General features: G+C 54.1%; 1 protein-coding gene across 1 annotated transcript in view; it reads right to left on the reverse strand.

Annotated features, from left to right (window-relative positions):
- SLIT3 (slit guidance ligand 3) overlaps positions 1-12,594 on the reverse strand; it is a 528,787-nt gene that overhangs the window by 26,170 nt on the left and 490,023 nt on the right. The window contains exons 25-27 of the mRNA XM_087816965.1: positions 11,187-11,350; positions 9,078-9,202; positions 407-504 (exon numbers count right to left, since the gene is read on the reverse strand). Coding sequence (XP_087673091.1) covers positions 407-504; positions 9,078-9,202; positions 11,187-11,350 — 387 coding nt within the window. The remainder of the gene's footprint in view (positions 1-406; positions 505-9,077; positions 9,203-11,186; positions 11,351-12,594) is intronic.

Below are 12,594 nucleotides of genomic sequence, written 5' to 3' on the forward strand. Positions count from 1 at the left end.
TCATACATGACTAGCTAGTGCCTGGCACATGTGAGCATGTAATCAATAATACCTACTATTAATGCTATTTTTAGGACCCAGAATAAAGAGTGGTGGCATTGCCAGGCTGCTGGGTCTCTGAGCCAACATCCCCACCTTCTCTAACTTTAGTCAGCAGCTGCAAACCCCCAAAGTCCTTCTAGCTGTAAAGACATAGTCCCTGAATTTGGGTCCCTGTACCACTGCTCACTAACTGCAATGGCAGGCAAAGGATTCGTCCCTCTGACACCTCAATCCTGATCTGTACGGGGGATAACACAGAAGAGCCTGGCAGTCTCTCCCTGGAGGGCTTGGCCCGGGGTGGGCCCACAGCGGCCCGCAGTGCGTATGTCTGCCTGGGAGGGCAGGCCCGAGGGTGGGCTGTTACCTGAACCCGTCCTTGTGGCTCTCGCTCAGGTGGCAGGTGCCGCCGTGCTGACAGGGGTTCTGGATGCAGGTGTTGATGGGCGTGGTGCAGTCTTTGCCCTGTGGAGAGGAGGGAGCCGGTTAGGGAGGCTTTCGGTGGCTGCCGGGACCAGGAGACCCCGGGAGCTCCCAGCATCTCCTGGGATGGGGCTGGGGAGAGGGCGGGGGCCCTGGGACAAGCCCCCGAGTGGGACTCAGAGAAAGCCACAGGGAGCCCTTGCTTCTGGGTGCTCCACAGTGAAAAGGGGAGGCATGTGGAGAATTCAGGGAGCCTGGGCTCCCAGAGTTCACACCGTTTCTCCATCCTGTTCTAAAGCACAGGGCGTGAGCATGGGCTCGGGATACAGGGCAACCTGGTCTCACATTCCAGCCTCATCCCTTCCCGGTTGGCTGACCTTGCTCTTGAATAAGCATTTTAACCTCTGGAAGCCTAGCTGTAGCGTTGTTATGAGAATTAAACTGGACCTTTCTTATAAGAAACTGCTCAGGTGAGAAACACGATGGCGGCGTAACAGCTGCGCCCGCCGCCTCCTGTAGCCACATCAAAATTACAACTGAAATACAGAACCACCGTCACTCAGAGCTCCTGAGATCCGGCTGAACAGAAGCCCCCCAACCAGGGAGCTGAGGAAGCACCGAGACCGGGAGGAGGGGCGGAGACACGGCGGCGGGCCCACACCCGGTGCCGCGGGGTAAACCTGGGAGGGAATCTTGGCGGTGGGGGTTTCCTGGAGGAGCGAGGGGTCCCAGCCCCACAGCAGGCCCCCAGCCCAGGGCTCCAGGCCGGGAAGAGATGTCCCCACAACTCCGGGCTGTGAACCCAGCGGGGACTGTCCCTGAGGTTCGCGGAGGCTGCGGGAGCCCCAGCAGCTCCCCTTAAGGGCCCGGCGCGGACTCACTCGGACGCTCCCTCTGAGCCCAGCACCGGGAGCAGCCTGAAAGGACCCGGGACACTCGGGGGGAACTAACCTGCCTGAAATTGGGGCGAGAGGTGGAGGGGCGGCTTCCTCCCGGGCAGAAGGGCTGGCGGAGGCCGTTGCTCCTTTGGCGAGTCCTCCCCGCACACAGCCGGCAGGCAGGCGCCATATTTGAGTCGCCAGCACATGACTTGCGCCTTTGGCCCCGCCCCGTGATTCCCGGAGGCCCCGCCCCTCCCCACCTGCAGCTCATCCCGGCCATTCCCAGGGGCTTTTCTGTGCAAGTGGCCTCTCAAGCCTCCTGCTTAGGACTTTCCTAAAATCTCTCAACAAGCAGCGGCGGGCCCCATACGGCTTGATAAGTGGCCCAGGCCTGGCACTAGTGGCAGCTGCATTGGCTCATAGCTGGGCCTCTCCTGGGCACCGCCAAGCCCAGCACAAGCAGCAGCCAACTACAGTTTGCTGAGTAGCTCCTGCTGGGTGGCCCTGGGCAAGGCACTGGCACAGGCTGACTTTGCACCTCCTGGGAGGCCCCAGAGACAGTGCACCTGGTGCTCAGACTCGACCACGCTGGGTTACAACCCTACCACACCTACGAGTGACACACTCAAGGGGCGCACTTGGTGAACACCAAAGCCCCACTGAAGCAAATCCTGCTCCATAGGGGTGTCTCCAGCCCAGCAGCTCTTTGGCTGTAGCTGCAGCAGGTCCTCACAGCTGACTGGCCTGGGGGTCAGTTCCTCCCAGGGACGCCAACAGCAACCAAGGCTCAACTACAACAGGACAGTGCACACAGCCCACACAGGGGAGCACCTAGAAGGCCCAGCTCAGGTGACTGGGGAGGCTGAGCCATTGGACCCTACAGGACACCTACTACACAAAGCCACTCTACAAATGCCAGGAGACATAGCAGCTCTACCTAATACACAGAAACACCTGGAAGCAGCCAAAATGCTGAGGCAAAGAAACATGTCACAAAAGAAAGAACAGAAGAAATCTCTAGAAGAGGAACTAAATGAAATAGATCCAAGCAAGCTAACAAATAGAGAGTTCAGAATTTTGTTTATAAGGATGTTTAAGCAGACTATTAGGGAAATACCTGAGAAAATCGATAACATAATAAAGTACCAATTTGAAATGAAGGCTACAGGAACTGAAATGAAGAATAATTTACAGGGAATCAACAGTAGAGTAGAGGACACTGAGAATCAAATCAGCAATTTGGAACATGAGGAAACAAAAAACACCCAACCAGAAGAGCAAAAAGGAAAGAATCCAGAAATATGAAAATAGTATAAGGAGCCTCTGGGACAACTTCAAGAGGCCCAACAATCATATTGGGGTGCCAGAAGGGGAAAAAGAGACCAAGAAATTGAAAACCTATTTGAAAAAATAATGACAGAAAACTTCCCCTACCTGGGGAAAGAAATAGACTTACAAGTCCAGGAAGCACAGAGGGTCCCAAACAAGAGGAACCCAAAGAGGCCCACAGCAAGACACATCATCATTAAAATGCCAAAGGTTAAAGACAAAGAGAGAATCTTAAAAGCAGCAAGAGGAAAGCAGTTACTTACCTACAAGGGAGCCTCCATACAACTGTCAAGTTGATTTCTCAACAGAAACTTTGCAGGACAGAAGGGAGTGGCAAGAAATATTCAAAGTGATGAAAAACATGGAACTACAACCAAGATTGCTCTACCCGGCAAAGCTACCATTTAGAATTGAAGGTCAGAGAAACAGGTTCACAGATAAGAAAAAGCTAAAGGAGTTCATCACCACCAGACCAGCACTACAGGAAAAGTTGAAGAGTCTTCTTTAAGAAGAAGCTAATGAACAAACGAATCTGGACAACTAAATAGATGCAGAGACATTGACGCATGTAACAGACGATCATATTTCAGAGGAAAGAGGGAAGGAGGGTGGGAAGAGATTAACCAAAGAAGTTATATGCATATAAGCATAACCCATGGACACAGTCAATAATGGGGTGAAGGCCTGGGGAGGGGGTGGGAGCCAAGTGGAGGGGGTCAATTGGGAAAAAATGGAACACCTGTAACACTCAACAATAAAGATAAATTTAAAAAAATAAAAAATTAAAAAAATTAAAAAAAAGAAACTGCTCGTTATGTAACATGTCTAGCACATAGTAGGCACTCTATACATGCTAGTAGATGACATTATTATTAGCCTCACTGAGGCTTAAATATAATCCGCCAGGAGGGCGTGGCCAACAGACCTTGCCCCTGCTAAGTGACAACCTCCCAGGGATTCATCTTCGATTGGCCTGGACGTAGGCCCAGGTGTTGGTATTTATACTCAAATTCTGCAGGTGATTCTAATGTTAGGCCAGGCTGAGAACCCTTGTGACACAGAGTTTTGGGTGGGGGTGGGGATTCTGTGAAGCAGACTCCTCTGAAGGGGACATCTGAGCTGAGAGGGAGCCAAGCTTGTAGTAGGTGGGACGGAGCAGGCCAAGCAGAAGGAGCAGTGGGGACCCAGGCATGAGGAGGGGGCTAAGCCATACTGTGGACACTGACCCCAGCATCCCAGGGAGCAGCCCACAGCTCGGGCCCCTGGCTCCAACTTCTCCCTTGGGACCCATGGACCAGTGCTGCACCCCAGGCTTGGCAAATAGCCCCTTGGAGGACCTATGGGGGCGGGGGAGGTGCCTGCTGCATTGGTTTCTGGGTTGTGGGGACCATGCCAGGTGGGGTGATCACGGGAGCCCTCCCACTGCCACACCACCTGCTCACCACCTGCCTGAGAAAATCCTCTCCCGCTCTGCCAGTGCCTATGATGGGGTGGCCTGCTGCCTGGGGTGCCGCTGCCAGCTGGGCACAGGACTGCGGTAGACTGCCTGCTTCCTACGGTCTCCGCAGCCTAAGCCCCAGGCCCCATCTCCAGCAGCCCAGTGCTGTCTGCTTCCCTTCCTGCCCTGGCACATTTAGAGGGTCAGCCAGGGGTTTCTGGCAGGGGAGGTGAATGCAGGAGGGGTGGGACTTGGGTTTATCCTAAACCAGAGCAATGTGGGAAGCCAGCGTGGGATGGAGACAGCAGTCCTCGTTTTTAATCAGGTTTGGTGAGCACATTTCCATTCCAGGCCTCATGCTATGTTTTATATTCACGATCACGATGACGTTCACAGCAACCTTATGGGGTCGGTACGACTGTTATTACCCCCATTTTTACACAGGGAAGGCTGACTTGGGAAGTGACATAGTATGTCTGAGGTCACAGTAAGTGGGACACGCAGCAGCCGAGCCCAGACATCCAGCCCAGAGCCAGCCCTGGGCCCCTCTGCGCCGGGCCCCTCTGTGCCGGGCCCCTCTGAGCCGGGCCCCTCTGAGCCGGGCCCCTCTGTGCTGGGCCCCTCTGTGCCGGGCCCCTGTTCCTCCTCAAACACGGGTTCAGGAGTCAGGCAGAGCAGGCTGCAGGTTGCAGTCTGGCCGCTATGCGCCTGGAGGGAATGACTAGCTCTGGGCCTTGTATTGATCACCTGGAAAGGTGATAATCATCCCCACCCTACGCAATGACGGGTGATTAGAGACCTACCTGTGAGGCAACTCCTTAAATAAGAGCCATTCTGATGACGATGATGGGGGTTGGGGTCGGAGGCAGGGCGGCAGGTAGGTGATTGAAAGAATTTTCCGGTGCTGATTAGTTCCGAGATGTGTGTGTGTGTGTCTGTGTTGAATAAATGGGCCATGGGGCAGGACAGGAAAGCCTTGAGCAGGCCAAGGTGGGCCTCCCTAGCCCTTGCGTGGTCGGCCCCTCTGCTCTGGGGCCTCCCAGTACGGGGGACTCCTGGTGAGCTCCTCCCCTGGGGGGTGGGGGTGGAGTCAGTGGTGCCTCTTCCAGCCCCTCATGCTGAGCTCAGAAATCCGGGAAGCAGTGCTAGCATCTGGCAATTTGGTAATTCAGCCTGGAGGTGGGGATTTCTATCATACTGTCCTTGAGAAATAACCACCATTGTCTGTGCTTGGCTAATTAGCCCGCTTCAACTTTCTTCAGCCTCATTTTCCTCAAATCCACCAGCTCTGTGATGCTCCTTGGTCCCCTCCCCGCCCCCCCGCCCCCCCAAGTACGTGTGTGTGTGTGTGTGTGTGTGTGTGTGTGTGTGAAGGACATGGCTTAAGGCTTCCTCTAAAGGAGACTGGGAACCACTACCCCACTGGAAACATCTTCCTGAGATGGGGCCAGGAAGGCTGCCCTGAGACCTTGCTACTCAACGCATGGCCCTTGGACCAGTAGCATCCTGGGCGCTTGTTAAAAATCCCAGGTCTAATGAGTCCAGAACCTGCACTTTAGTAAGCTCCCCAGGTGATTCTTGTGCACATGAGAGTGTGAGAAGCTCTGTTCTGAGACACTGAACGCATGTGCATGAAGCTACCTGGCTGAGAAAGTGTCAGCCGAAATATGCATTTTATTTCCCCAAACCATAGAATAGTGGTAAAATAATACCATACCCTCTGTGAAGCATCTGCTGAGTCCTGGCATCGAGGTAGGCTCGGTACACAGGCGGCCACCTATAGTCCTCCCAAGAGCCCTGCATGTGGGTGTGATTACTCCCAGTACAGCCGGGACAGTGGGAATGACAGAGAACCGGTTACAGTGGGGTGGCGGGTACAGCCTTTCCTGCAGCAGCAGGCTGGGTTCTGGGTTGGTGCCTGGCTCCCCAGGTGTGGGAGCCTGGCGAGGTTATTTTGTTTTTCTGAGCCTCAGGTGCCTCGTCTATGGAAAGAGGATGACTGAGAGCCTTACAGAGATAATGAGCTTAGGCTGCTCACAAAGCCTGGCATTGTAGTCGGGTAACAGGAGCTGCTTTTTTTTTGTGTGTGTAACATTGTGGCTTCCCAAGGTCACCCAGCTAGTCCCTGGGAAAACGGAGGTGTCTGGAAACAGCTAGATAAATGCCTGAATGTTGAGCTTGGCTTCGTGGGTGTCTGGTGATTGTTGTCTCACCCACAATCACCTCGGTCGCTCTGCGTGGGTGGGCTCCAGCCCCGGGAGAAAGGAAGGCAGGGCACTAGCACAGGCCAGGGGCTGTGACGCACAACGGAAGGACCCCTTTGGTTCAACCTGCTGCGGTTTATAGGTGAGGAGCCTGGCGAGGGGAGAGCAGGAGCTGCTCAAGGTCACCGGTGTGGTCAGGTAGGAGCAGGCTCCAGGGCGTCCTGCTTGGTTTTCTTTCCAACCCACACCCCATTTTCCCTGTGCTGGGAATTCAGACAGGGCCTCAAGGGCCAGGGACCCTCCCCCTCAGCCCCGGCGGCCACGGTGCTGGCCAATGGGCAGTGAAGGTGGTGGTGGAGAGGGTCGTTTCTAGAATCAGTCGGCTCTGAGCTTTGAATCCCAGCCCCTCCTGACTATCCCGTTTTCTCAATTGTAAAATGAGGATCATTTTAGGACCTGCCTCCTGGGGCTTTGATGAGCACGGGAGATAATGTTTAGTAGAGTTCAGTGCACAGTAGGCTCCTAAAAAAATGTGGGCTTGTTAATGTTACTCTTATAGTCTTCACCGTCTCCACCATCACCTTCACCATCATTATCACTGTCATCATCACGTATGTACCCCAGGCCTGCCTGGGCCCAGCAGCTTCCTAAAGGTCAAAATCTTGGTTCAAATTCATCTGAAATCTACAAGATGCTCAGAATCTTGTGAGCAAAGTGCAAAGAGTGGCGCTGCCCTGCAGGTGCTCTGTTTGCAGGGACACCAATGGCCGGGCCAGCTTTGCAGTGTCTCCAAGTGTGGTTGGGAGAAACCTGGGCTTCAAATCCAGGTCCGCCACTTCCAGACCCAGGCCGATTTTATAGAGAGGGAAGCAAGACTCGGGATATGAAGTGGTTTGCCTTACTTTTCATACGATACCACCTACCTCATGAAGTGATTATAAAAATCGGAGGAGGGAACCCATGCATGAGGTCCGGTTGAGTGCCTGGTCCATAGTCAGTGCTTAAGAAGATAGCTATACGTGTAGGGAATTGGGGATGTTATCAGTGCAGATGGCACAGGTCTGAAAGAGCAGCTGATGGCCTTTGACAGTTCACAGTGTCAGAGACTGAGAATCCCTGGTGAAACCAACAATCTACTACCTGTTGAGGGTATTAGGGACCAGCATGCAAGGCTGAAGGTGAAAGGTAGCAATGCCAGCTAATCGAGTGCTTACTGGGTGCCCGGTGCTGTCCCAGGTGCATTGCATGTGTTACTGTACATTTTATTCTCACAGTCAACCTGCAAGGCAGGTCCTAGTGTACAGATGGGAAGGCTGAGGTGAGCCCACTGGCCATTGCCACACAGCAAGTAAATAACAGAGCTGGAATCCACACTGGCTTCTGTGTAATCCCACAGCCAGAGTTTTCTCCATGCATTAATATAGGGGAGTTTGAGGATCCAGGCCTCCTGAGTAAGCCTGCTTAATTTCTATGCTTTCCCTACAATAGCTGTCTACATGTGCGGGTTGAGTGTGTGTGTGCCTCTGTGTGTGTGTGTATAGTGCATGAGTTTGGGACTCTAGTGAGTTTGAGGTCCTGGGGGTGGTTGCTTGGGGAGGCCTGGCTGGCTGGCTGGATTCAAAGGGACTCGGTTGGTGCTGTTCTCTCAGGCCCGTAGGTGGCACCCTGACACTGTCTGCTGGAGGCACAGCTGCAGCTGAGAAAACCACCAGGGAGCCCTGTTCCCTGGAGTGAGCCTACCCCTCAAGCTTGTCACTGTACATCCAACCCCCCCCCCCAGGAGGTGCCAAAGATGCCAGCTCCCCCCTACGCAGCCTGCACCAGGCGTGTGCGTCAGATGCCAAGGGGCTGTTTTGAAACTCCTGGCTTGTCCAGTACATTTGAATGGGTACCTGAGGAGGCTGGAATCTGGGAGGGGCCTGGGGAACAGGGTTAGTCACAGCTTTGCTGACCCCAGGGAGGCAGCCTGAGGGGCCCAGCTAACCAGGAAACCTTCCAGGGGACAATCAGGGCTCTGAAATCATAGCCCTGGGTCCTGTCCTAACCCTACTGCTTACAAGCTTTGGGACATCAAGTGAAGCTCTTTCAACATGAAGCCCAGTTTCCGCATCTGTAAAATGGGAATTAATGAGCTCTTCCTCATTGGTTAGCTGGGAGAGTTGAAAAAGAAAAGGTGAGTAAAATGCCCAGCAGAGAGCCTGGGGCATGGTCCATTCTCTATGTGGGGCGGGACAACGTGTTGTGGATGGTGCTGGGTGAGAATCTGCCGGGATCTGTGGGGGGGCAGACGGGAGAGCTGGGATCTCCATGCCCTCCCTGGCTGTCCTGAGCCTGTCAACAGTGTGGTTGGCTGGTGACCCATAGGCCTTTTAATCCCCCATCCCTGTGTCCTCACAGGGATGGGTGTCCTGAGGGCAGAGTTGGGGAGGTGGGGGAGGGTCTGGAAATCCCATTGGGAGGGAAGCCAGGAGAGTGGGTTTAGCGGATGCCTCTACTTGGAAGTCTCTCTGAGCCTCACTTTCCCCAGTTTAACAAAGGAAGCACTACTTTCCTCCTTATTTCAGTGTCACTGTCAAGATCCTGCGGGGTCCTGGGTGACTGGCATGAGCATGATAAAGCTGGGCAGCCCCACCAGCAGAACAGGAGTGTTACTGGCAAATGCCACTCTGGGGTCACCTGTGAAATGGAGTCACCCAGGCACCCAGGGAGGCGCAGGGCCCCTCCTCGGGTGGCAAAGGGTGGGGGTGCGGCTTCCTGCCTTACCTTGTAGCCATAGGGGCAGGCGCAGCGGTAGAGCTCCACAGCATCCTGGCTACACGTCCCGTTGTTCTTGCAGGGGTTGGACAGGCAGGCGTTGCATTTGGCTACAATGTTGATGTCCACGGGCCCTGGACAGCAAAGCCACAGGGTGTTGGTGGCAGGTCCCCAAAAGGGCTCCCTGTCACACCTCCCTTCTCCCCTGCTTGGGCCCTTCTTCAGCCAGCTGCCAGCCCCTCCCCATCTCTGAGCACATAGGGCAGCTGGCCCTCCCCAGCTGGTACATCCAGTCCAGCCAGAGTCCCATTAATTCAGCCATTGTCCAGTGAGGGAAGAAATCACAGTGGGATGTCATTCAGAAGCACTTCTGCAGTCAAATAAATTACTGTAATTAGCCTGATCCAATTTCAGTGCTAATCTGCAAACAATGCACAGTAATTAGAAACCCCGCGTGTATCTTTTTTTGTTTTGTTCCGGAAGCTCTGGGCCCAGGCTCCATTGGGACTTCCCATCCCTCCCCTCACCCGCTCCTCACCCCCCCATGGAATGGTCTGAGCCAGGCTAAAGTCGACCCCGCATCTGGGCCAGAGAAGCCCTGCTTCAGAAGCCTTCCATCGGCAGGAGGAAGGCGCAGCCCGAGAGGACACAGCAGTGGTGCCGATAGTGGGCAGTGGGCGGTGCTCGGTTCACTCTGCATCCATGACAGTGTCACCTGTGTCCTGCTCTTCAGCTATAAGGGCTGGAGGAGGGGATGTCACAGTTCTTGCACAGAGCTTGGCTGTAGGCCCTACTTAATGTTAGGACTTTAAATGAGCCCCAGATAATGGTTATCCATTTGGGGACTGGGTTAAGTTTGAGCCAGTGTGAGAGGGAGCATTTTTGGGTTGGTGACTAGAATGGCCTGAGAGCTTCACATTAGAACAGGGAGACTGTCCCAGGGAGGCTGTGTCCCAAGGACATAGTGACGGTTTAAAGGGTAATTAAGGTAGATCAGTAAAAAACCCCCCAAAACAAAAAAGCACTAAGGTTCTAAAAGATGAGCAAAGGACATTAATGGACAAGTGTGTAAATACATACAGAGAGTAAATTTTTGAAAAAAAATTCAGTTTCCCCAATAATCAAAGACAGACAAAATATAAAGAGATATACTTTCTACCTGCTGAATTAGCAATGACTAAATGAGATGAAATAATGCAAGAGTGGAAAAATGCACCGGAATGGAGCTACTGGGGAGTCAACTGCTTACAACCCTTTTTGGAAACAAGTCTGGTGACATGTGTGAGACTTGAAACACCAGCATGCCCTCTGGCTCAGGGATTTCTGGTCTCTGAATCTTATCTGAGGACGTAATTTTAAATAAAGACGTTTATGCATCAAGAGTAAGGCAAAAACTGGAAATACTCTATAGGTTCAGAAGGAACCGGTGAGAGAAGCTGTGGAGGGAGATCACAGCCTGGTGCCCGAGAGCCTGCACTTGGGAACCAGCAAGACCCTGAACCCCCCCGCACCGTGGCCTCCAGAAACCGTGTAACTTCCATCAGCCTCAGTTCTTTCATTTTTTAAAAATGAGGGAGATTCTAGGATGTACCCTGTAATGTACCCCAGAGAGGTGCTGGCGGAGTAAATAAATTATTACATGGAAAGTGAAAGTGAAATGAAACAACACCTGAAAAAGTGCCTTGGGGCGGGGGGGGGGGGGGGGGGATAAATACTGATGGGAAAAAAAGAAAATGAAAATGAAAGGAAAGCGTTTAACATGATGCCTGCCTGCCGAGGAGAACCCAGCAGCGCTGGTTATCACCACGATGCAGTGGTCAGGTCCCACTGCCAGGGGTGTGTCGGGAGGTGCGTGCGCTTTAAGTGCTGGGTGGAAAATGCAGGTGAAGAATTCCCCAGCCATGCAGGGGTGCGGAGAGAAGGCAGGCAGGGGGGACAGGCCAGCCGAGGGGCTTGGGCAGACTCACAACGGGCCTCAGAGGCAGGCCCACATCAGGTTCAGCCCGGGTCCCCGTGTGGCCCGTGGGACGGACAGGGCAGTGGTTCCAGGAGCCCCAGCTGTTAACGGCCAGCTCTGGCCGGCTGCAGGGCCGGGTGGAGGGGCGTGTCGGCACCTACCTTTGCACTGGAATCGGTGGGTGGGGGTGGTGAGCAGGAGTCTGTCGGCCATGGGCTCGGGGCTGCTGCAGCGGGCGATGCCAGGCTCCTTGTACCCCGCCTTCACCCACTCCGACAGCCAACGCAGGCTGCAGTCGCAGTGCAGCGGGTTGGTTCCCAGCGCCCTGGGAGGCAGAGCAGGGAGTCAGGGTCCCCCCACCTGCCTGAGCCCACAGGCTCCGTACCCTTGGCCCCTGGAGAAGCAGAGTCTTCAGACTTTGGCTAGACTGGGGGTGTCTGGCATGAGGACCAGTTGACCCCAGGCTGTATCTCTAATCCCTGGAGATGTTTCAACCCTGGTGAAGCCCCCCTCACCTCTGAGGCTTAGTTCTCATGCACCCCACTAAGACAATCCTTAATCAAGTGTCCTGGGCCTCTTATTTCATTATCGGGCCCTCCTGCCCACTGACCAGTCCACTGGAGGACATTCTCTGCAGAGAAGGGCTTGGTGCCCAGCAACACTGAGGGGGTTCAGAGCGCTCCCCTCGCCAAAGTGCTGCTCAGGATGTTGAGTATTTTGAGCTGAAGGCACTTGAGAAACGGCTGCTGCAGGGGAGGCTCTCTGACGTCCCCCTTTCTACCTAAAAGCAGGTCACGTTTCCCAAGGGAGGTGCCCCCCCACCAGGAAGAGAAGGGCATTCCTATCACCAGACACTGGGAGGCTGGGAACAGGCAGACCTCCTACAATATCCTGCTCGTCCACTAAGGTTCCCATATATTTGCTGGTCACTGCCCCACAGTAACGGCTCCCACCCCAAGCCCCTCTGTCGCGTCAGAGCCCACAGTTTATCATTCTTTGTGCTGAAAGGTGTGTAAGCTTTGGGCCCGGTGGTGACTTCGGGTCTTCACCTTCCTTGTGAAGATTCCCGTAACAACTAAAAATGGGAAGTACATCTTCGTGCTTTTCTCCTGCTAATCTGTTTACGTGAGTTTAACTCTTAGGCCGGCCAGAACCTACACGCTCGGCGGGGAGGGCACAGCACTGTCCAGAGCCGGTGTCTCTGAAGCGGTGCCTAGGAGGAAAACGCTAGAACCTCTGCCCTTTTAAATCACACCCTTTCACATTTCTGTTTTCAATGTTTTATAATATGCATACATAGCATGTCCGAAAATAATGAAACACACAGAGTAGGCTGCGAACTCACACATTTTCCCTGGAGAGGTATGGGACAGCTCGGAGTCAGGGCCTCAGCTCCCCCGTGGGTAAGGGGAGGGGGGAGCCTGGGCGGAGAGCAGAGTGCTAAAGGCTGCGTGCTTTGGGGTCAAGGCGAACCTGGATCCGAGCCAGAGCTCGTGACCACCAGCTGTGCAGGCCTCAGACAAATTCGCTGGCCTGTCTGTTTCCGTTTCGTCGTGTGTTCTAAGGGGG

Source organism: Miniopterus natalensis, chromosome 4 (genome assembly GCF_054644295.1).
Source record: "Miniopterus natalensis isolate mMinNat1 chromosome 4, mMinNat1.hap1, whole genome shotgun sequence".
Classification (NCBI taxonomy): domain Eukaryota; kingdom Metazoa; phylum Chordata; class Mammalia; order Chiroptera; family Miniopteridae; genus Miniopterus; species Miniopterus natalensis.